Genomic DNA, 24434 nt, shown 5'->3' with positions numbered 1-24434 from the left:
TTGCCCAAATAGGAAATCCAAGGTCTTACTGGAGAAAGTGGAACTTACTGAGAGAACAAGGTATACTTCTTAAGAACTAGACAAAACATCAACTTTACTTATTAGGCAAAATGCATCCATTTTAACTGCCAAGCCAACCTGGAGCATACACAGGCAGCTTCACACAATTCTAATACACAGCTCCCTAGAGGTGCAGGGACAGATCAGCAACTCAGTGAGCTGGATCACTGAGTTCAGTAACAACCCTTGCCACAAAGACAAGTCAGTCCAAAACTCTGTTCATAATGAGCTCAGGGCAGAAATATTATGTAGCTGGCTTTTCAGCCTCATGGTAATGAGCCATGCTCTAAAGAGTTTATGCACTAAAACCATTGAGCTGCATATTCCCTTTGGTAAATAAGTCAATAAGTTTGCATTTAGAGAAATATTGATTTTAATATCACTTACACATGATCAAAGAGATTCCAGATGGATTTTACCTTATTATATGCCTATAGTTTTATTAAATGTAATGAAACAATCTAAAATGTATTATTACAATTAAATTTGTGCAGATAATAGACCTTTCCTCTTATCTGGTTGGAACAAATCTGTATGAAGGACTAAGAAAAAACTCTGCCCTGAAGGACTTCTAAATGCGGAAGTAATTGTATCCCAAATTGTATGGATGGCAATATGTTTATTCCATGGTGATACATTTTCTTTTCTTTCTTTTTTATTGTTATTTTTATTTTGTTTTTTGAACGGAGTCTCATTCTATTGCCCAGGCTGGAGTGCAGTGGCGTGATCTCACCTCACTGCAACCTCCACCTCCCAGGTTCAAGAGATTCTCCTGCCCCAGCCTCCCGAGTAGCTGGGATTACAGATGTGAGCCACTGCACCTGGCCTCCACGGTGATACATTTCTAATGGATCAAGACTCTTTTTGAGGCCAGGCATGGTGACTCATGCCTGTAATCACAGCACTTTGGGAGGTCAAGGTAGGCAGATCACCTGAGGTCAGGAGTTTGAGACCAGCCTGGCCAACATGATGAAACCCTGTCTCTACTAAAAATACAAAAATTAACCAGGCATGGTTGTGTACACCTGGAATCCCAGCTACTTGGGAGGCTGAGGCAGGAGAATCGCTTGAACCCAGGAGGCTGAGGTTGCAGCGAGCCGAGATCAGGCCACTGCACTCCAGCCTGCGTGACACAGCAAGACTCCATCTCAAAAAAAAAAAGGACTTTTTTTTTTATTCATATTTTCACATTGAAGACTTGAGTCCTCATCCATAGCTTCATTTTCCTCAAGAAACACTTAGTATCCCCCATTTTTCAAAGCCTTTTGTGATCAACAGCAGTAGAAGTAGAATTTTCTGTTTACCACTCCTTAGTTCTGGGCAGAATTCTCAGCGGTAGCACCATCCAGGTCCTGGATGGAAAACCAAGAGGACCTTCTATGTATGACGTGGCCTCCCTTATGAAGCTGCCTCTGGCAAAGACGCAAGGAAAATATCATAGGCCAACTTCAGGACACTGCTGTTTCACAAATTCTGATTATGTCCAAGGAGCAAAAGATTTCTTTCAATATGTGCATTTACATAAAAATTGAAATGAAATTTGTGGGATTCTTATGAAATATGTTAATGAAAGAAAATAGCCTTTGTTGTGATCATATAATGTTTGAGGTAAAAATGTTTATTTAGCTGAATCATTCATGTATTTGCCTTGCTTCTACATTTCTCTCTGTGAAGATCATTACTGCCACTCATTTGAAATGTGCTAGGATCCTTTCAAGACAGGCAAGCATATTGGCAAAGACGTTATTGTATTGTTAGATCACCTTGATAATATATTCGCGCAGACAAGCTCATACTTCTGTTAAACAATTCTATTCCCCCAGAGGTGCTTTATAATTCATCTATAACTTAAATATTTAGAAGACAAGATATTAATAATAAAAAGGAACACCAAAACAAATCACCAGGCCATCTGATGATTTTCATAAAAGAAGAACATAATTTTTAAAATACCATTGTAGTGTCTAGTTCTGCAGAATGAAGGAGAAAAACAAAGCATGGCTCAATTCAGGCAAAGCACACTCACATATTGCAGACTTTGAGCAGATCATCTGACTGCTCTGTATGTACGTTTTTTCTTCTATTGAAAATATCTGGCCTTACTAATACACTTAATTATCATGTGAATAAAATAAACTCTCAGATACATAAATATAAATAAGTAAATATATGTAAGCACAAACATTTACGTAAATTAAAGTAGAAACATTTTGTATTTCACAATAGTCATACATGATTTGGAAATATTTATATTCTTTAACTCAATAAATACACATCTAGAAAAACCTATACTAAGAAAATAATCAGTAGTTATCCAAAGATTACGTATAAAAAATATTTACTGAAGCACACTTTTATTTAGAAAAAGATGGAAACAACCTAAATGATTATTAAAGTTCATAACATGCAGCTATTTAAAGTTTTCAAAGACTGGTAATGACTTGGAAAAATGACACAATGTTACATTTAACATTTTACAAACTGATATCAATTGTGAAATATATATGTACATAAATAATGCACAAACAAAAAACTGGAAGAAAATGTATGAATATACTAGCCATTTTATTTCTGGGTAATTTTTATTTTCTTTACTATACTTTCATATTTTTAAATGTTCTAAATAACCATGTATTACTTTTTAAATTTAAAAAGAGAAGAATGTTATTTTGAAAAAAATGTTTACCTGCAATAATAAAAACAAATGGAAGCAAAATGAATAGTTTATCATTTAAATTTGTTACAAAATAGCATACTAGGCTGTCTAGCGGGGGTGCACCTACTCTTGTTTTGGTATGCAGTTTAAGCCCCTCTTTTAGGAAGCACCACATGACCACTGCATAACCACGCCTCACAACCAGATGAATCTCTTCCCCACTGCACACCCCAACCTCGGGTGCACCAGCACCCTGGGACCCACTGCTACATCCCTCATCATACTGCACATGGGCAGTGAAGGTCTGGCACTTCCATGTTAGCATAATGTCTTTGGCCAATATTTAGGGATAGCTTAAAAAACTAGCCTATAAAACAACTCCTTCTATTTAATGTGAAGACATTTTCAAATGCAAAATATTGTTCCCTAATTATGCACACTCCTCTCATGAGGATCATTTGGGAGAAATTCTCTCTGGTCTCAATTTCAGGAATAGTCAAACTTCTTTCCAACATGTTTGACTCGAATCTTGTGAACATCATGAATTGTTTAATCATGCTTCTCTCAGCTTGTTGGCTGCTAGAAAGTTTAGCGCTCATTCTGTGATCCACCTCTGGCAAAACAAAACAAAACAAACAGCATGTTGTTTTGTTTTGTTTTGTTTTGTTTTGTTTGAGACAGAGTCTTGCTCTGTCGCCTAGGCTAGAGAGCAGTGGCACGATCTCAGCTCACTGCAACCTCTGCCTCCCAGGTTTAAGCAATTCTCCCACTTCACCGTCCCAAGTAGCTGGGATTATAGGTGCGTGCCCACCATGCCTGGTTAATTTTTGTATTTTTAGTAGAGACGGGGTTTTGCCTTGTTGGCCAGGCTGTTCTCGAACTCCTGGCCTCCTGTAATCCACCCACCTCGGCCTCCCAAAGAGCTGGGATTACAGGCATGAGCCACCACGCCCAGCCCCTAGCGTGCATTTAATGTGTGACTCTTGTGCAGAGTTTCATTCTACTTTCAGGCATTATTTTTCTTCCTTACCACTCTGTCCTCATTTTTAAAAAGCTATGCTATTTTGGTGTTTGAATTTATGATTGCAAGACTCTTTTGAAGCCAGACACACTATATATCAATGAGCTAGTTAACCAAACAACTTCAGATCATTTTTATACTATTATTTTTTGTATAGTTGTATAATAATTTTACATCTTCTATGTATGAGGCAATGTTGCCTGATTGCTGAATTTATTTAATTTTTCTTTGTGGAGAAAAAGTATTTCTACATTGCATTTTTTTAAAAAGAAAATTTAAATAATTACTTGTGAGGGGTGTTTGTTTTTTCTCCAGATGTTTGGTGACTTGTCAAGAGGGCCACTATGTGAGCGGTACTATTTTTCTGCCACATCATAAAATGATTAGGTAGAAATTTTAATGTATTCTAATGACCAAAATCTTAATTTACAACATTCACCATGTTTTAAAATATTCAAACATCTGTTCCAGTTGCATTGCAATGGCAAAGATTCATTTCTTTCTTATTTGGCAAGCACTACAAATATATCTGTTATTTACAAGCGTGTTGCCTCATATATCAAGGTTGCTCAGAGCAGACAGCATTTAGTGACTAAGTACAGCATGGCAAAGAATGATAAAAAAGAAAAATGATTCCAGCCATAGTTATGTTAATTCAGGAATGTCAACTGTGAAATGTTAAATCTCCCATCAAGTAAGCATTTCCCAAAAGGAAGCTTGACCACCATCTCAATACAAACTCAATAAATATAATTAGTGCAGTTGAAATTGTGTAGTCGAAGCAATCATTAGTGGGTTTCTTTCTTTCTTTCTTTCTTTCTTTCTTTCTTTCTTTCTTTCTTTCTTTCGTTAGTTGGTTCCATATCAAAGTCTCAAATTAAACCGCGACTTCTAGAAACCCCAACAGAGAAGCCCACAGCAAAATTAAATGGGTAATGACAATAGCGAGAGGAAAATATTTTAATTGAACATTAGATTTCATGAATTTAGGTTCTCTCACATATTTTCCAAGGCACATTTTATATCTTTGGTATTTGGGGTTTTTTTCCATTTTATTTCATATATCTCTCTAGGGCATCGCTCTAAAGGATATCTGGAGGGGCAAAGAAAATGGCATCGGATATTAGTCCCCTTAGAACACTTCTAAATAAGGCCCTCCCCTGGATATTTATGGATACGCAATTCTGCTTTCTCCTGGGCATTCCCCCACATGATTAAATAAAATATAGTAAAGGTATTTTTAGATACAGAGAAACCATGTATAAGGAGATACCTATGGGACAGAAAAAAAAAATAGATGTAATAACTTTTCATTTAGATAGCTCATAGGCAAATGCAGCACCTAACTTCCTTAGGAAGAATCAGGTCTGAAAATTCTGTCAGGTAGTATAAAACTGTTATGCCAGAACTTGGTTGACCCAAGGTCAAGGTTTGGAGGAGCAAATAAGCTTGGAAGATTCAGGCAGAAACTCTTAAGGCCAGACAAGCAGGGAGCAAAACCAGAAGACAGAGATTAGCTAAGACAAAAGAGTCCCAGTGTTGCCAAAGGTTTATGCAATCTTTTGTCTTACGGCATGGATTGGGTGGCTAAGTACTACCATTTATCCCAAGCACAATGTGAGGCCCCAGGCCATCCCCAGAACAGCACGATGTAGTCGGAAAAAGTAGATTCACAAAGATAAAGTAACAACAATGATAGCCAATTCTATTTATTAGCATGTGCGCTACACCAGGCACTGTGCTGGGCATTTTATTTTCCTTTCTCATTTTGTCCTTCTCACAACCCTCTCTCCTGGGCCACACTCCTAGCCAAGGAGAGCAACCTAAGCATGAGGCTTGCCAGCTTCCACAGGGCTACCCCAAGGAGGCAAGCACCATTATTTCCCCCGCTTTACACTGAGGAGAGCTTCAGAGAAGCCAAGTAACTTATAAAAGCAAGGCAACTAGTGAATGGTACAAGCAGGCCTCATAACAATATTTTCAAGCATGTCTGAACTATCAGGCGACAAGAACAGGTAATTGATTAAAGAAGTAGTACAAATGACCAGCAAATCCACGATAGAAATGTAACCTCTCTGATAAAGAAAGAATGCTAATTAAAATGAGATCACATTTGTCATTGATCAAACTGGGGACATTTTATTTTGCTGCATATCTTTTAAGAAAGTAGTAGGTGCTCATATCCTGCCAGTAGAAGCTCAAAATGACCACTTTCTAGAACATAATTTTATAATGGGAACTGGTCTAACAAAATGAATATATAAAACTAACAATTCAACTTCTACATTTTTACTTTAAGAAACAAAAATAAGACCTAATATTTTCTATGTATATATTTTCCGGGCACTTGGGATAGAATGGTGAGCAAGATGTAGTTGGTCTCTGTCCCTATTGAATTTAAGGATAATGATGCTCATTATGGTATCATTCACATAATAGCCAAAAAAATAGAATGAATGGGGGTTGAGTAAATAAACTATGACACACCCATATAATAGAGTAAATTGTACCTATAAATGAAATACTATGCTGTAGAATAACTTTAAGGTACTAGCAAATGTTCATAATATTGTCTGAAGAAGTAGATTATAAAACACAAGGCTGTGAAACAGAATGCACGTTCTTTATAGTCCAAATTGTGTACATTGTTTAAATGTGTTTATTCACTTAACAAATGTTTATTGAAAACATATTTCATGGCAGGCCCTAGGGAAAGAGTTATAAATAAACAGATAAAGGTTTTGCCTTACTAGAGCTTACATTCTAATTAGAAGAAGGGACAATAAACAAAAGTAATAAATATATGATACAACATTATTATGAAAAAAATTGAGTACTATATTATCCAGAGAAGAAAGCTCTGATCAGGAAACATTTGAGTGAAGACTTAGAAAGGTATAAAAAGTGAGCCCTGAGGTAATCTGAAATAAGAGCCCTAGAAGCAGAAAGAACAAGAAGTGCAAAGGCCCTGAGGCAGAATGGGCTTGTGTTCTAGGAACAGCAGGGTGAGTGAGAGAGAATGAGAGAGGATTATAGGAGACAGCTAGTGGAGGGGTCAGACCATGTAGAGGCTTGAAGGTCATGGTAAAGAATTTGGAGTTAATTTTGAATTAGATAAGAGAGTTAGGCAAGTTTGAAGAATAGACTTTAGCAATGGCAAAAGGAAGATGTTAGACTAGCTGGTAGTGGAGCTGATGAGAAGACCCTGGAGTTGACCTGACATTGACTGAAATAGAGAAACTAGGGGAGGAGACATTTTACAGTAATAGATGGAAGAAAAAAAATCAAAAGTTTGTCCGGGGACATATGGCAGCCATGAAAAAATGCCTCTCAGATCTCCAGCTGCAGTGAGTGTGTTGAACCACGGCCCAGCTGCTGGATCCATTCACACCGAGGCCATGCTTTTTCCATGCTGCTCCCAGCTGAGGACTCCTAGGGATACTAAGTCATGCTCATCACAAGAAATGTGGGATTTCTCCAATGGTGATTTTGGCTCAAGGACCCCATGCCAACTTTGTTGAAACTTTCTTAGGACTGCACCAAAGTCTAAGTCTTCCTACCCTAAGTCCTAAGACTTTCTTCCCTCTGTCCCCAACATGGGGTAGCTCTGCATCCCAGTGTGACAGCTCCCCCAGCCTCCTCCAGGTCCCCCACTCTTCTCCAGTTCCCTCCCCATTTTTTCCTCACAAGCATTTCCCCCAATAAATAGGACTGAATCTCTAATCTCATCTTAGTATCTATAATACTTCTCAGCGGATTCAAACTTATACCAATGTTGAGTTTAAGATGCTAATAAACACCCAAATTAAGATGTCAAGTAGACAGTGTAGAGTTCAGAGTTGGGAATAGAGATATAAAATAGGAGCCATCCACACACAGATGGCATTTAAAGCCAATGACCTCGTTTTATTCAACCTTCATTTCCTTCAGTGCCCAAATCCTAGCTAACCACATAGGGATAACCCTAGTAAGTTATTTCATGCTGAAGTGTGCTTTGTGATGAATGCCTTCCTGGCAAGGGCCACCCCTGTAGGAATGTCTGCATTTACCTTAGGATGTTCATGAAGTGAACCCAAAGGATCAACCTCTCCTGGTGGAATTTCAAGTCCCATGGCGATTGAGTCAGTGGGATTATTTTTTGCTTTCTCTATGTCCATTCAGAGTCATACTCTTATCACTTTTGACTAAATCAAACTTGTAGATATTTTTGTTCATTTCCCTTTGGTTTTTATCCTCCAGTTTCTGCTCTCCACTCCAAATCATCCCTTCACCTTGTCATCCTTCCTTTTTTATTTTCCTTCAGTGATAACCACTTTATTCCTGGAATTGGTTTGTAAGCAGTTTCACTAACTATGCTCACGAATATGTAGTTAAGGCCCCTAAATCTTCCTGCAACGTAAAATAAAGGAACGTGCAATATCCTCTACCCAAATAAGCCAATAGAAAGTCTATTAGCTAAGGAAAGTTCAATTTGTAGAAAAACTGAAAAATATGATGAAGAACAAGAAAATAATATGAAAGTGGAACAGTTAAAGTTAGACAAGGATAAAAGAAATGTTATTTATATAAAAGTAATAGCCACTCTTTCCCCTACCCCCTTATTTTTATCTAGCATTTCCAGCAAAAAAAAAAAAAAAAATTCTCTAAATTCATCCTTTCCTCTGGTTCCTGTCAGTTGTTATATTCAGTTTCCATCTGCCTTCCTCCATGTGTGAGTGTACACTTATTTCCTCCCTTTTCACATATACACAGGAGAGATAAACATTCTCTTGGTAACAAAAATCAATAAACTAGATATAAAATTTATGAAAACTGTATTAGCAAAGTTAAGGAAAATCATATCTATATCCTCTTGACTGATGAATAAACATTATGCATTTCTCAGTGGTGTCTTCTTCCATTTACAATGTTAACATCTCTCAAAACCCAGTGACAGAACACATATTCTGGAAAGCATGAGTATTCTTATGGAGGCAATGGAGCAGAATATTAAGATCTAGTTGTCCTCAGAAGTCCAAAGTGTGTCACCACTGTGCCTAACTATTACATTAATTTAAAAGCCTAGGTCTATAGTAACATCTCACTTGGGCTCATGGTGCTGCTGCAACTAGCCCCTGGCTCAGCCCATGTACTGTTAGGTTAGTGTGAAAGTAACCGCAAAAACCACAATTACTTTTGAACAAACCTAATAGCTTAGAAAGGCAGCCAGGACCTTTCTGCAATGCCAAAGGGCCTTGGGGAATTTTTAGAGTTAACCTGATTTTATTGTGAAACCCCAAAATAAACTACCACTGAGACTAATAATCCCAGGAAACATTGCAGTGCAATACCATGAAGCTGGTCTTGATGTTTTCCCTTTCTCTAACCAAAGCTATAATTAAGATCATTATGGGATTTCCCTCTGCCCCCAGGGAAACACGATTCCAATTTTATAATGCAGTCAATGGAACAGTAGGATTCAATTTGAAATTTTTGAACAGAGTCTTTGGCAATACACACATCTACTTTATAAATTGAGGTATACCTCAATATACACAAACTCCCTAAAGCTCCAAGAATATCAAAAGTAATTTGGAAAACAGGATTGATGTTTGTGTGAAAAAATAACATCATTTAACACATTTAGCTTGCCCAAGGGAAGAAGAATAGCTTTCTGTGAACTGTAAACACTACAAAGATTTTATATAGAGAAAATGAAATTAAGAAAAATTAAATGTAGATTGGCTATCAGGAAAAAGAAAAACTGTCTCCATATCATCATTATCTCCCCCCTTGGATTAATTAAGACATTAAATGGACTTACTCAAGAACTAGTAATGACTCTAACAGTGGGGATATGTAATAGCTTTAAATTAGTCATGAGGACAGGAACAGTCTATGTGCCCATTCTTGGGTCTTTACAGTTTTTCTTCACCCTTGGTTTCAGGAAGGTCAAAATTCATGGAAAAAGGAGGAAAGGAGAACATAGCTGACAGAATGCAGCATGCAATTCAAAAAGCTGCAATTCCTTATGGCAGCCTCCAGTGAACATGGAGCACTCACTCTCCACCCCATCCATCCCCAGAAGGCAGCCTCACTTGTATGGATAACGTGCTTCTCTTCAATTCTGCTTTAACAATGCCATGGCTCTCACTCAGTGAAAGCAGAATGAAATGTATCATCATTCTCGAACCTCAAAGATTTTAGTTTTATGGAATACTGAAAAATGACACTGCTGGCATAGATGTTACTGTTCTTAGGAAGAATAGTTGGGCAGAGACATTGCTTCAAACGCCTTTACACCAGCAAATACACACAAGTGGCAAAACATGAGGAGATTTGTTCATAAATCCATGGGAGGCACTCTGTGTACACACTTGTAGAAATATCTGGGGAAAAGATATTTTGCATGGAGTTAGATGTCCTGTCCAATGGGGGGTGCTACACCACCAGCAGCATGCAAGCTATTATCATTAGGGGAATTTCACTTGTACCCACTGACAGGTGAAGACTTGGAAAGTCTGTATTTCATACCAAAGTTTCCATTTGGATAACTGAAAATTTTCACTTTATTTATGTAATCTGAACATTTTTATCCAATTTATTCAATACTAAAGTATGATGCCATTAAATGAAGAATGGAAGGATTCCTTACTGGTTCATCACTTGTGTTTCTAATCTACAGGTGGCGAGAAAAGATGTAACAAGAACCTCTTCTGCATACCATCAGCTGTAGTGCTCCATGTCAAGATCCCAGTAATCCTACTCAAAAGAAGACATTCACTTGCTAGCTCTAGTGTTAACACAAAATCTGTGTACTGTCCTATGCTGATAAACTTGCCTCTGCCACATGGGAAATGCAAGGTTCATTTCAAACACCTAACTCAATAGTCATAGCAAACACATAGTGCTTACCACATCCAGACACTCTTCTAATTGTCCTACACATTGTAATTTATTTAATTTTCACTTGGCCCTATTAAGTAGTTGCTATTTTAATCTCTGCCTTAAAGAGAAGGAAATCATTGCACAGAAAGTGAAAAGCTAGGGTGTGTAAACAGGCAATCTGGATCCAGGGTCTTAGCCAGACCTGAAGACTTAGGCAGCTAGCCCCATTGCCACCTGCTGCTCCAGGTTCTGCTGGAGAGAAGTTAGTGCTAGCAAAAAGAAGGACTGCTGGGCACAGTGGCTCATGCCTGTAATCCCAGCACTTTGGGAGGCCAACGCAGGCAGATCACCTGAGGTCAGGAGTCTGAGACCAGCCCGGCCAACATGGTGAAACCCCATCTCTAGTAAAACTACAAAAATTAGCCAGACATGGTGGCAGGTGCCTGTAATCTCAGCTACTCGGGAGACTGAGGCAGGAGAATCACTAGAACCCGGGAGATGGAAGTTGCAGTGAGCTGGGATAGTGTCACTACACTCCAGCAACAGAGTGAGATTCTGTCTCAAAAAAAAAAAAAGAGAGAGCGAGAGAGAAGGAGGAGCCATTAAGCTGCTTAAATATACCAAAGACAAATTCTAAGAGGAAGACATGATGCAAAAAAGAAAAGCAAAGATCCAAAGTGGGCTGATATGCTTTGGCTTTGTGTCCCTGCCCGAATCTCATGTCGAATTGTAATCCCCAGTGTTCGAGGAGGCGCCTAGTGGGAGGTGATCTGATCATGGGGACAGTTTCTAATGGTTTAGCACCATCCCCTAGTGCTGCTTGCTTAAAAGTGTGTAGTGCCTCCCCCAACTCTCTTTCTCTCTCCTGACGGTGATGTGAATATGTGCTTGTTTCCCCTTCACCTTCTGCCATGACTGTTTCCTGAGGCCTCCCCCAAAAACAGCCTGCAGGGCCATGAGCCAATTAAGCCTCTTTTCTTTATAAATTACCCAGTCTCAAGTAGTTCTTTATAGCAGTGTGAGAATGGCCTAACAGAAAATAAGCCACCAGAGGCAGCACCAAGCTGCCTCTATCTCTCATCTTTTCACTTTTACAAAAAGCAAAACCTTCTTTCTTAGTGTCTGTATTCTTGACCCATGCCAAAGCTTGTTTAGTGACAGTGATCTAGTGATTTTTTAAAAAACAAGTTGCTACAACAATACATCCCAATATGTCCAAGACTACCTCACAATATCTATGCTGTGGCCATGAGGAGCCCCGTCAAGAATGCCACTCTACCTCAATGATGTCAGTGTAACAGGGCATTTCTGGCAGGCCATGTTACTACTCAGAAGTTGTAAACATCTCATTTCTCCCTTTTCTGTCCACCCACTCCAACCTGTTTGTGTTCACTGATGTGCTTGGGAGCTCTGGTTTTGTAAATAGAGAAGAGAGGAGTTTTGTTGGAGAGGGACGGGGGAAAAGCTGATGCTCCGTAAGGGATAGAATGGCATCTGGCCTTCGCTTAATCTCTTGAATTGATTTTGAGCCCCTTTGGAGAAGGAGACTAGAGACTTTGTGAGTCTCTGGCACAAGCAGAGCTGCACTGGGGTCAAAGTGACCAAGTGTGGCCCAGAGTTGGAAGGAGCCCATTCTATTCAGCAATACTCACCACTCCAATAACCAGGGAGCATCCAGATGTCTCACCCTTGGCATGAACACTGGCATGTCATGATTGGCAGTGACAAAAGCAGTTTTGTAGGTAATAAGGGTGGACAAGGGAGCACCAGGGCAATGAGAACAAATTTCATTTGACAGCTGACAGGCTGCTTGGTAGGCCTACATGAGGCATACCTTTGGGAACATCAAATCCAGCTAATAGGGCCTTATCTCTCCTAATTTTAGGTAGGAAAAGGAACTGTGGCCTTGTTTTGTAATCAATGCTAGTGTGTGATGCAGCATATTTATTTAAGTGAGCATCCATCTAAGCTTCATGTCGCCTCATACTTGAACTGCAGTAGCCTCTCTGCCTTCAGACTCTCCTTCCTGTAGGCTGCATGATATTTCCAATAATTTAATTTCCTTGCCCAAAATGACCTCTATTCCCCAACATGAGATGTGCCTGTGGGCAAGATAAAATGTAATTGTAATTACTGAAGAGAGCTGGTAGGGTGATCAATCATCCACATATTCCCAGGACTATCCTGGTTTTCCCATCAAAAGTCTCATGTGCTGGGAAACCCCTCATCCCCAACAAACTGAAAAGCTTGTTTATCCTTGCTGACCATTGCTTTGGCTTGGGTTTAGCATAAAGGTATGTGGGGATATATATATATTTCTAATGATGTGCTCCAACACAGAGAAGAAGCATTAATAGATGCTATTTTTACACCAAGGAGCAATGAAATTTAGTTGCTTACTTCATATAGGCAGCTTGGTTGCTATGGCAATGGTGAGTGGCAAACTCAATTGTACCAACATATAAAATCGACAAAAACATGCTTGTTTTATACCTATAACTTTTATATTTGCTACCACAGGCTAAGGCCCTCAGATTGTGAAATTATATTATAACACTTTAACATAATTATTTGCCTTTCAAAATATTATTACCAACCTATTTGGAAACTAATTACTTATCATATTTATAACTTCTGTTTAAAACAAGTCTTTACTTTGGGAAAATTTTTAGGCCATCATTTTAATTCTAGACATGAATTATAAACTCTCTGAGGACAGCATGTTTGAACAACTACTAAATTCTTGGTCCACAGGTGGTACCTAATGTACACCCACAGTTACAGGGAATAGTCTGCACATTTTTATGTGCTGAAGTTAAGACTCAGAAATCATTTATTTATTTAGGCCCTACCCTATAAAGAATTTAAGGAGGCTTTAAAAATATAAGATAAAGCAAGAAAGGAAGAAGTGAGTACAAAGTGAAAATGTGGATAGGAAAGAAAATTGGCTCCATGAATAAGGTTAGTACAAAACAAAATGCATGTCAAGAAGTTGCATTTCCTCACAAAATTCTAAATAGGGGTTACATGTGTATTTCTGAACCATCTAACAGGCAATTGAAAGGGGAAAACATGCTCTATTATAAAATTCAGTATCCATTTGGTAAAAACAAACCAATTACCTAAAAATAGTATAAACATTGATAGAAAAATGAAAGATATTTATCATATGGTCTTCACATAAAGGATACTATTCAAGACGGTAAATATCTAAATCAATTGCCAAGTATCTAACCTAAGACTGCTGTGTGAGGAGAATTACACAATTACTTAAAAGGAAAAATATCTTATTCATCTAAAAAGAGGAGAAATGGGCAGCTTGAGAAAACATAAAATAATGATCTCAATTAATAGTAATTAAGACCTAAGTAACAAAGTAATTCTTTGTCACAGGTAATAGATAATAACCACATGGCTTTAAAAAATTATGTAAAGAATTTTATTTTTCTCTGTTAAAATAATGGGCAAAAAGGTAATACCTATGTGCCCCCAAATACCCTGTGAAACACTGTATACAATAAGCTATACTAATAAAAGCAAATACTTTCTATTTGATAGAAATTATAGATCTTTCTAATGTACAACAGGTTTTACATGCAATATTTCATTGGTTCTTTTATGACACTAATCATACAACACAGGAAACAAGCAACTTTTTTAACTTGAAAGTTGATCTCAGATTCAAACTTATTTCTGAATCAAGCCTATATTCACTCCAATACCTCTGACTAATTAAATAAATTAACCACATAGTTCATAATATAGAGATTCTTTAATAAAAATATATTCAAGTTACAAACCATAATCTTAGTTGTGACATTATACCACAGTTAGCCTTCCATTTCTTCATTTTGTGTATCTGCAGATTCAACCAAATATAGATGGAAAATATTTTAAAAACTAAAAAATAACAATATAACAATAAAAATAATATAAATAAAAACAGTAATAATACCTATTTACATAATATTCTTATTGTATTAGGTATTTTAAGTAATCTAGATTGATTTAAAGTATACCTGAGGCACTGTCCACCCCGCCAGCAACCCTGCCCCCACATACTGCTAAGGGACCTAAAGACCAGCGTGCCAGAGGCCCATCACCACTCATGCTGGTGACTCCACATCTTCCAGCAGTAAGGCTGCTGCACGTGCCACCCAGGGGCCCAAGAATCAGCACACCTAGCATCCCTATCCCCAGCAAATCTGCACCACAGCCTCCACAAACAACCTCAGTTTAGGCCATCAAGGAACTCACAAACACTGCAGACATTGATTACGACTAAAGAAAATATACAGAGACTACCCTAATGCACCCACCCAGAACCAAAGCCAAAACACCCTATCCAACTAACACCATAGACACATATATAAGAAAAAGACTTTCCCTACAAAAGCTACTTCATAAAATTGGAAAAGCAACTGTTCCAACAGATATGTATATATTAAGATAGGTATATAAGAAACACAGAAAAGCAAGGAAACATGCCACTTCCAAAGGAATACAATAATTCTTTAGTAACAGAAATCAAAGAAACAAAAATTGATGAAATGACTGAAAAGAACTTCAAAACAATGCTCTTAAGGAAACTCACCAAGATACAAGAGAACACAGACAGATGATTTGATGAAATCAGAAAAACAATTTATGATCTGAATGTGAAATTTAACAGAGATAGATATAAAAAAGAACCAAACATAATCTTGGAACTGAAAAATTAAATGAGTTAAATTAATAATACACTTAAGAGCTTAACAATAGTCTAGATCAAGCAGAAGAAAGATATCTAAACTTGAAGACAGGTCTTTTGTTTGTCTTTGTTTTTGAGACCAGGTCTGGCTCCGTTGCCCAAACTGGAGTGCAACGGCACAATCTCAGCTCACTGTAACCTCCACCTCCCACAATCAAGCCATTTTCCCACCTCAGCAGTAAGGTTCCACAGATCATATGTTAGGCCACAAAACAAGTCTTAACAAAATTTTAAAAATCAAAATCATATTAAGTATCTTCTCAGACCACAGTGGAATAAAACAATATCAATACCAAGAGGAACTTGGGAAACTTTTCAAATACTAGGAAATTAAACAACATGCTCCTCAATAACCAAAGGATAAATAAAGAATTAGGAAAGAAATTCAAAACATTATTGAAACAAATGAAAAATGAAACACAACATACCAAAATCTATGGGATGCAGCAAAAGTGGTCCTAAGAAAGAAGTTTACAGCAATAAACACCTACATCAAAAAAGGAAAAAGACCTCAATAAACAACTAACATGCCTCAAATAACTAGAATATCAGGAACAAACCAAGCCCAAAATTAGTAGAAAGAAAGAAATAATCAAAGATCAGATAAGAACTCAATGAAATAGAGACAAACAAATTTACAAATCTGAAACAACAAATATTTAAATATTTGTTGATATTTAAAATATCAAAAAAATGGAGGTTTTTTTTGAAAATATAAACAAAATCAACAAGCCATTAGCTAGACTAGCTAAGTAAAAGGGAAAGAAGACCCAAATAAGGAAAATCAGAAACTAAAAAGAAGACATTACAACTGAAACAACAGAAATACAAAGGGACTACTATGAACAACTCTACACCAATAAATTGAAAAACCTAGAAGAAATGGATAAATTCCTGCACTCATATAACCTACCAAGACTGAACCAGAAAGAAATTTTTAAAACTTGAATAGACCAATAACAAGCAATTATATCGAATCAGTAACAAAGTCTCCCAACAAATAAAAACCCAGGACCAGATAGATAAATCTATCAAACTTTTCAAGAAGAACTAGCACCGATTCTCCTCAAGGTATTCCAAAAAAAAAAAAAAAAACTTGAAAAGGAGAGAATCTCCTTAACTCATTCTATGAGACTAGAATTACCCTGATACCAAAACCAGACAAGAATACAAAAAGAAAACTACAGGCCAATATTCCTGATGAACATAGATGTAAAAATCCTCAAAAAATACTAGCAAGCCAAATCCAACAGCACATCAAAAAGATAACACAGGCCAGGCACGATGGCTCACACCTGTAATCCCAGCACTTTGGGAGACTGAGGCAGAAGGATCACGAGGTTAGGAGTTCGAGCATACAACATGGTGAAACCCCATCTCTACTAAAATATGAAAATTAGCGGGCGTGATGGTGCATGCCTGTAATCCCAGCTACACAGGAGGCTGAGGCAGAAGAATTGCTTGAACCCAGGAGGCAGAGGTTGCAGTGAGCTGAGATCGCGCCACTGCACTCCAGCCTGGGTGAGACAGTGAGACTCCCTCACAAAAATAAATAAATAAACAAATACAAACACAGCATGGTCAAGTGGGATTTATCTCAGGGATGTAAAGGTTGTTCAACATACATAAATCAATAAATGTCATACATTGCATCAACAGAAAGAGGGCAAAACTATGTGATCATATCAACAGGCACATAAAAAATATTTGATAAAATTCAACATTTCTTTATGATAAAAACCATCACCAAACTTGGTATAGAAGGGGCATAACTAAACACACAGAAATGGCCATACGTGAAAAATCCACAGTTAACATCATATTGATTGAGGAAAAGGTATAAAAGCCTAGACTTCAAAATCACAGGCAACAAAAGCAAAAAGACACAAATGGAAGCATATCAAACTAAAAATTTCCACATAGCAAAGAAACCAACCAACAGAGTAAAGAAAGAGACAATCTGTAAAATGGGAGAAAATATTTACAAACTATTCATCTGATGAGGGACTAATATACAGAATATACAAAGAACCCAATAACTCAACAGCTATAATAATGCAAATCATCCAATTAAAAGATGAGCAAAAGATCTGAGCAGACATTTCTCAAAAGAAGACATACATATGGCCGCAAGTATATGAAAAACACTCAGCATCCCTAATCATCAGAGAAATATAAGTCAAAACCGCAATGTGACATCATCCCACCCCAGTTAGAATGGCTATTGACAAAAAGACAAAAAATTACAAATGCTGGTGAGACTGCAGAAAAGGGAACTCTTACATACTGTGAGTAGGAATGTAAATTAATACAGCCATTATGAAAAACAGTTTGGGGGTTTCCAAAAAACAATTAAAAATGGAACTACCATATGATCCAGCAATCTCACTACTGAGTGTTTATCCAAAAGAAAATAAATCAGTATATCAATTTTCTACACTTCCATATTTTTTACAGCACTATTCCCAATAGCCAAGATATGGAATCAATCTAAGTGCCCATCAACAGGTGAATGGGTGAAGAAAACATGGTATATATACACAATGGAATACATTCAGCCATAAAAAAAGAAGGAAATGCTGTCATTCACAGTAACATGGATAAGCCTGGAGGACATTACATTAAATCAAGCACAGAAAGATAAATATCACATGTTCTCAAACATATGTAGAAGCCTAAAAGTTAACCAAAAACAGAGAGAATTGAAAGTTAACAGAAAGTTAACCAGAGAGAATTGAGGTTATTAGAGGCTTGGAAGGGTAGGGAGGAAGAAAGGATAGGGACAGGTTGGTTAATGGATACCAGATTACAGCCAGATAGGAGGAATAAGTTCTAGTGTTCTATAGCACTGTAGGATAAATATAGTTAACAATACTTTATTGTATACTTTCAAAAATCTGAGTGAGGATTTTGAATGTTCATAACACAAAAAAGATACATGTTTATGATGAGTATGCTAATTACCCTGATCATTGCATGTTTTATGCATGTATTGAAATATTATATTGTATTCCATAATTATTACATAAACAACTAATACATGTCAACTAAAAATAATAGGAAAGAATTATAAATAAATAAATATAAACTGTATGGGAGGATATGCATAGATGATTTGCAAATACTATAACATTTTATTTAATAGATTGAGCATCCTTGGATTTTGTTCTCTGTGAGGATACTGAAACCAATCCCTCACAGATATCACCGGACAACTGTATAGATGGCAAGGGAAGGCTGAGTGAAGGATATACAGAACTTCTCTAAACTGCCTCTGGCAAATGCATGTGAATCTGCAATTACCTCAAAATAAAAGGTTTTTAAAACAATAATCTTTCTAATATACTTGACAAAAGCTTTTTTCCTTGTGAGGTTAGGTTAAAATTTTTTTAAAATAATAAATTAATTTTTAAAAACTTCTGGTCTACAGTTTGATCTTCACGCATTAAGAGAAAAACAGCAACAATAAAGATAACAATGATAATAGAAAACAGGAACGTGTGAAAAGGGAAATAAGAGAAAAAGTGGATATGGATATGCATTAAAATTGCACCTAAAAAAAATCCAGAGGAAATAAAATTTAAGAAAGTAGATTTAAGAAAGAAGGATAAGGAAAACTTTCTAATAATCTTTTTTAGGATGGAACTAAATATTTTAACAGTGCTACAAAAACTACCCGTCTGTCTTAGACAAGGAGGGTTCACCTGATTAAAAGAAAGAGCCATATATGACAAATCTGCAGCTAATATCATACTGAATGGGCAAAAGCTGGACGCATTCCACTTTGGGAGGTCAAGGCAGGCTGATAACCTGAGGTCAGGAGTTCAAGATCAGCCTGGTCAACATAATGAAACCCCGTCTCCACTAAAAATACAAAACAGTAGCCAGCCATGGTGGCATGGTAATCCCAGCTACTCGGGAAGCTGAGGCACGAGAATTGCTTGAATCTGGGAGGCGGAGGTTGCAGTGAGCCAAGATCATGCCACTGCACTCCAGTCTGGGCAACAGAGTGAGACTCCACCTCAAAAAAAAAAAAAAAAAAGCTGGGAGAATTCCCCTTGAAACCCAGCACAAGACAAGGGTGCCCTCTCTCACCATTCCTATTTAACATAGTATTCAAAGTTCTGGCCAGGGCAATCAGGCAAGAGAAAGAAATAAAGGTATTCAAATAGGAAGACAGGAAGTCAAATTGTTTGCAGATGACATGATCCTATATCTAAAAAACCCCATCTTCTCAGCCCAAAAGCTTCTTAAGCTGAAAAGCACCTTCAGCAGTCTCAGGATACAAAATCAATGTGCAAAAATCACCAGCATTCTTATACACTAACAGCAGGCAAGCAGAGAGCCAAATCATGAATGAACTCCCATTTGTAACTGCTACCAAAAGAATAAAACACCTAGGAATACAGCTAACAAGAGAAATGAAGGACCTCTTCATGGAGAACTACAAACCACTGCTCAGGAAAATCAAAAATGACAAAAACAAATGGAAAAGCATTCCATGCTCATGGATAGGAAGAATTGATATCATGAAAATGGCCATACTGTCCAAAGTAATGTATAGATTCAATGCTATACCCATCAAACAACCATTGACATTCTTCACAGAATTAGAAAAAATAAATAAATTCATATGGAACCAAAAAAGAGCCCAAATAGCCAACACAATCCTAAGCAAAAAGAACAAAGCTGGGGGCACTATGGTACCCAACTGAAAACTATACTACAAGGCTACAGTAACCAAAACAGCATCTGGTACAAGAACAGACATTTAGACCAATGTAACAAAATAGAGAACTCAGAAATAAGACCAGACACCTACAACCATCTTATCTTCAACAAACCTGACAAAAACAAGCAATGGGGGAAAGATTACCTATGTAATAAAAGGTGCTGGAAGAATGGCTAGCCATATACAGAAAATTGAAACCTCACACCTTATACAAAGGTAAACATAAGATGAATTAAAGACTTAAAGGTAAAACCCAAAACTATAAAAACCCTAGAAGAAAATCTAAGGAATACCATTCGGGACATAGGCATGGGCAAAGATTTTATGACAAAAAAGCCAAACGCAATTGCAAAAAAAGCAACAATTGACAAATGCGATCTGATTAAACTAAAGAGCTTCTGTACAGCAAAAGCAACTATCAACGGAGTAAACAGACAACCTACAGAATGGTAGAAAATTTTTACAATCTGTCCATCTGACAAAGATCTAATATCCAGAATCTACAAGGAACTTAAACAAATTTACAAAAAAAAAAAAACTTAAAAAGCAGGCAAAGGATATGAACAGACACTACTCAAAAGAAGACGTTCATGCGGCCAACAAACATGAAAAAAAAGCTCACCATCATTGATCATTACAGAAACACCAATCAAAACCACAATGAGATGCTATTTCACGTCAGTCAGAATGGCTATTAATAAAAAGTCAAAAGTCAAGAGATGCTGGCGAGATTGTGGAGAAAAAAGGAATGCTTTTGCACTGTTGGTGGAAGTGTAAATTAGCTTGACCATTGTGGAAGACAGTGTGGTGATTCCTCAAAGGCCTAGTGACAGAAATACCATTTGACCCAGCAATCCCATTACTGGGTATATACCCAAAGGAATATAAATCATTTTATTATAAAGACACCTACATGCATATGTTCATTGCAGCACTATTCACAACAGCAAAGACATGGAATCAACCTAAATGTTCATCAGTGATAGACTGGATGAAGAAAATGTGGTACATACACACCATGGAATACTATGCAGCCATAAAAAGGAACAACATCACCTCTTTTGCAGGGACATTGATAGCGTTAGAATCCATCATTCTCAGCAAACTAATACAGGAACAGGAAACCAAACACTGTATGTTCTCACCAATAAGTGTTAGCTGAATGATGAGATCACACGGACACATTGGAGGAACAATACATACTGGGGCATGTCAGAGGGTGGGGGCCGGGAGGAGGGAGAGCAATAGCTAATGGATACTGGGCTTAATAATACCTAGGTGATGGGATGATCTCTGCAGCCAACTATTATGGCACATGTTTACCTATGTAACAAACCTGCACATCATGCACATGTACCTCTGAACTTAAAATAAAAATTGAAAATAATAATAATAAATAAATAAAGAGATTGCATTCCATCATGGCAGATGGGAAGCAGGACAAGATTGCAGCTCTGACTCAGATGAAAAGAGCAGCTTGAGGAGTCCCACATTGAATTTTAACTCCAAAACGACCACAGGAATAAATCAGGAAACCCAAGAGGACCCACAGACTCTCCAAAGGAAGTGGATTGCTCATGCAGGGCCCACGAGGCACCCCAAATACTGTGCCCAAACTGTGGAAATGGGAAAGGGAAATCCTCCTTAACAAAACACACATCCCTACTGGAGAAACTTAAGGCCTAGTTTGCAGAAGATTCCAACCTTAACTGGAGCTGAGTCCATTTAGAGAGCCAAGTGAAATACAGGGGTAGAGGAAGCAACAGCAAAGTCCCTGTGAGCTCCCCAAGCAGGCCATTCCTGCCTGACACCACAGGGATCCTTCAGGAGGGCAGCCAGAGGCACAGGGAAAATGCCACAGGGAGAAGAAAATCTCCAGCTAAACTTAGTAACAATTTGAACTGGTTGAGAAGCCTCCTGGCCAGAACTAGAGAAGGGTGGGAATCCAGCATGTAGACTCCACAGGCAGGGGAGGAACTAAAGCCCTACTTTCTTTTGCAGCTGGGAGGTGGGTAGCCTAGGACAGATTCTCAGCCCTGCTTGCCTGCAGCCGGGAAACAGACTCATTGCTGTTAGGAGGGCACTGTGGGAGTGAGACCGGCCCTTTGGATTGCATGGGAGCTGGGTGAGGCCTGTGACTGCCAGCTTTCCCCCACTTCCTTGACAACCTGCATGACTCAGCAGAGGCAACCATAATCCTCCCAGGTAAATAATTCCATTGACCTGGGGAACTCACACCATCCCCCACAGCAGCCACAGCAAGACCTCCCCAAGGAAAGTCTGAGCTCAGACAGCCTAGCCCTGAGACCACCTGATGGTCCTTCCCTATCCACCCTAGTAGCTGAAGACAAAGGGCATATACTCTTGGAGGTTCTAGGGCCCCCTCTACCACCGGTTTCTCTCCGTACTACCACAGCTGATGCTTCCTGCAAAGCGCCACCTCCTGGCAGGAAGCCAAATAGCACAAAAATAGAGCATTAAACCACCAAAGCTAAGAACCCTCACAGAGTCCACTTCAACCCCCTGCCACATTCACTAGAACAGGTGCTGGTATCCACGGCTAAGAGACCCATAGATGACTCACATCACCGGACTCTGTGCAGAAAACCCCCAGTACCAGCCCAGAGCCTGGGAGACATGCTGTGTGGCTAGACCCAGCGGAGAGATAATAATCACTACAGCTCAGTTCCCAGGAAGGAACATCCATAGGAAAAGGGAGAAAGTACTACCTCAAGGAAACACTCCATGGGACAAAAGAATCTGAACAATAGCCTTCAGGCCTAAACCTTCCCTCTGACAGAGCCTACCCAAATGAGAAGGAACCAGAAAACCAACTCTGGTAATATGACAAAACAAGCTCTTTTACAACCCAAAAAAATCACACTAGCTCACCAGCAGTGAATCCAAACCAAGAAAAAATCCCTGTTGCCTGAAAAAGAATTCAGGAGGTTACGTATTAAGCTAATCGGGGAGGCACTAGAGAAAGGCAAAGCCCAATGCAAGGAAACCCAAAACATGATACAAGAAGTGAAGGGACAAAATTCAATGAAATAGATAGCATAAAGAAAAAACAATCAAAACTTCAGGAAACATGAGACACACTTATAGAAATCCAAAATGCTCTGAAAAGTCTCAGCAATAGAATTGAACAAGTAGAAGAAATTCAGAGCTCGAAGACAGGTCTTTGAATTAACCCAATCCGACAAAGACAAAGAAAAAAGAATAAGAAAATATGAATAAAGCCTCCAAGAAGTATTGGATTATGATATTAAACAACCAAACCTAAGAATAATCGGGGTTCTTGAGGAACAGAAATCTAAAAGCTTGAAAAACGTATTTGGGGGAAAAATCGAGGAAAACTTCCCTGGCCTTGCTAGAGACCTAGACATCCAAATACAAGAAGCACACAGGAAGCTGGGAAATTCATCACAAAAAGATCATCACCTAGGCACGTTGTCACCAGGTTGTTTAAAGTTAAGATGAAGGGAAGAATCTTGAGAGCTGTGAGACAGAAGCACCAGGTAACCTATAAAGGGAAACCTATCAGATTAATAACAGATTTCTCAGCAGAAACTCTACAAGCTAGAAGGGATTGAGGCCCAATCTTCAGCCTCCTCAGACAAAACAATTATCAGCCAAGAATTTTGTAACCAGCAAAACTAAACATCATATATGAAGGAAAGATACAGGCTTATACATATACTTTAAGTTCTACAGTACTTGTGCACAACGTGCAGGTTTGTTACATAGGTATACATGTGCCATGTTGGTTTGCTGCATCCATCAACTCATCATTTACATTAGGTATTTCTCCTAACGCTATCCCTCCCCCAACCCCCTACCCCTCAAAAGGGCCCCAGTGTGTGATGTTCCCCTCCCTGTGTCCATGTGTTCATGTGTTCTCATTGTTCAACTCCCACTTATTAGTAAGAGCATGTGATTTTTGGTTTTCTGTCCTTGGGATATTTTGCTGAGAATGATGGTTTCCAGCTTCATTCATGCCCCTGCAAAGGACAGGAACTCATCTTTTTTATGGCTGCATAGTATTCCACAGTGTATATGTGCCACATATGGAAAGACACAGTCTTTTTCAGACAGACAAAAACAGAGATTTTGCCACTACCAAGCCACCACTACAACAAGTGCTAAAAGGAGCTATAAATCTTGAAACAAATCCTGGAAATACATCAAAACAGAACCTCTTTAAAGTATAAATCCCACAGGACCTACAAACCAAAAATACAATTTAAAAAACAAAAACAAAAAACAAAAGTACACAGGCAACAAATAGCACGATTAATGGAATGGTACCTCACATCTCAATACTAACATTGAATGCAAATGGCCT

The 24434-nt window shown here is 38.1% G+C and overlaps 1 protein-coding gene across 1 annotated transcript in view; it reads left to right on the top strand.

Moving 5' to 3' along the window:
• Positions 1–22567, top strand: part of LOC139364009 (uncharacterized) — a 71910-nt gene extending 49343 nt beyond the window's left edge. Inside the window, exons 5-6 of the mRNA XM_071099236.1 lie at positions 10402–10580; positions 22337–22567. Coding sequence (XP_070955337.1) covers positions 10402–10580; positions 22337–22567 — 410 coding nt within the window. The remainder of the gene's footprint in view (positions 1–10401; positions 10581–22336) is intronic.
• Positions 22568–24434: the final 1867 nt, after the last annotated feature.

Source organism: Macaca nemestrina, chromosome 7 (genome assembly GCF_043159975.1).
Source record: "Macaca nemestrina isolate mMacNem1 chromosome 7, mMacNem.hap1, whole genome shotgun sequence".
In the NCBI taxonomy this organism is placed as follows: Eukaryota; Metazoa; Chordata; class Mammalia; order Primates; family Cercopithecidae; genus Macaca; species Macaca nemestrina.
Note: the sequence above shows the minus strand (reverse complement) of the source record. Positions and strands in the feature narration are given on the sequence as shown.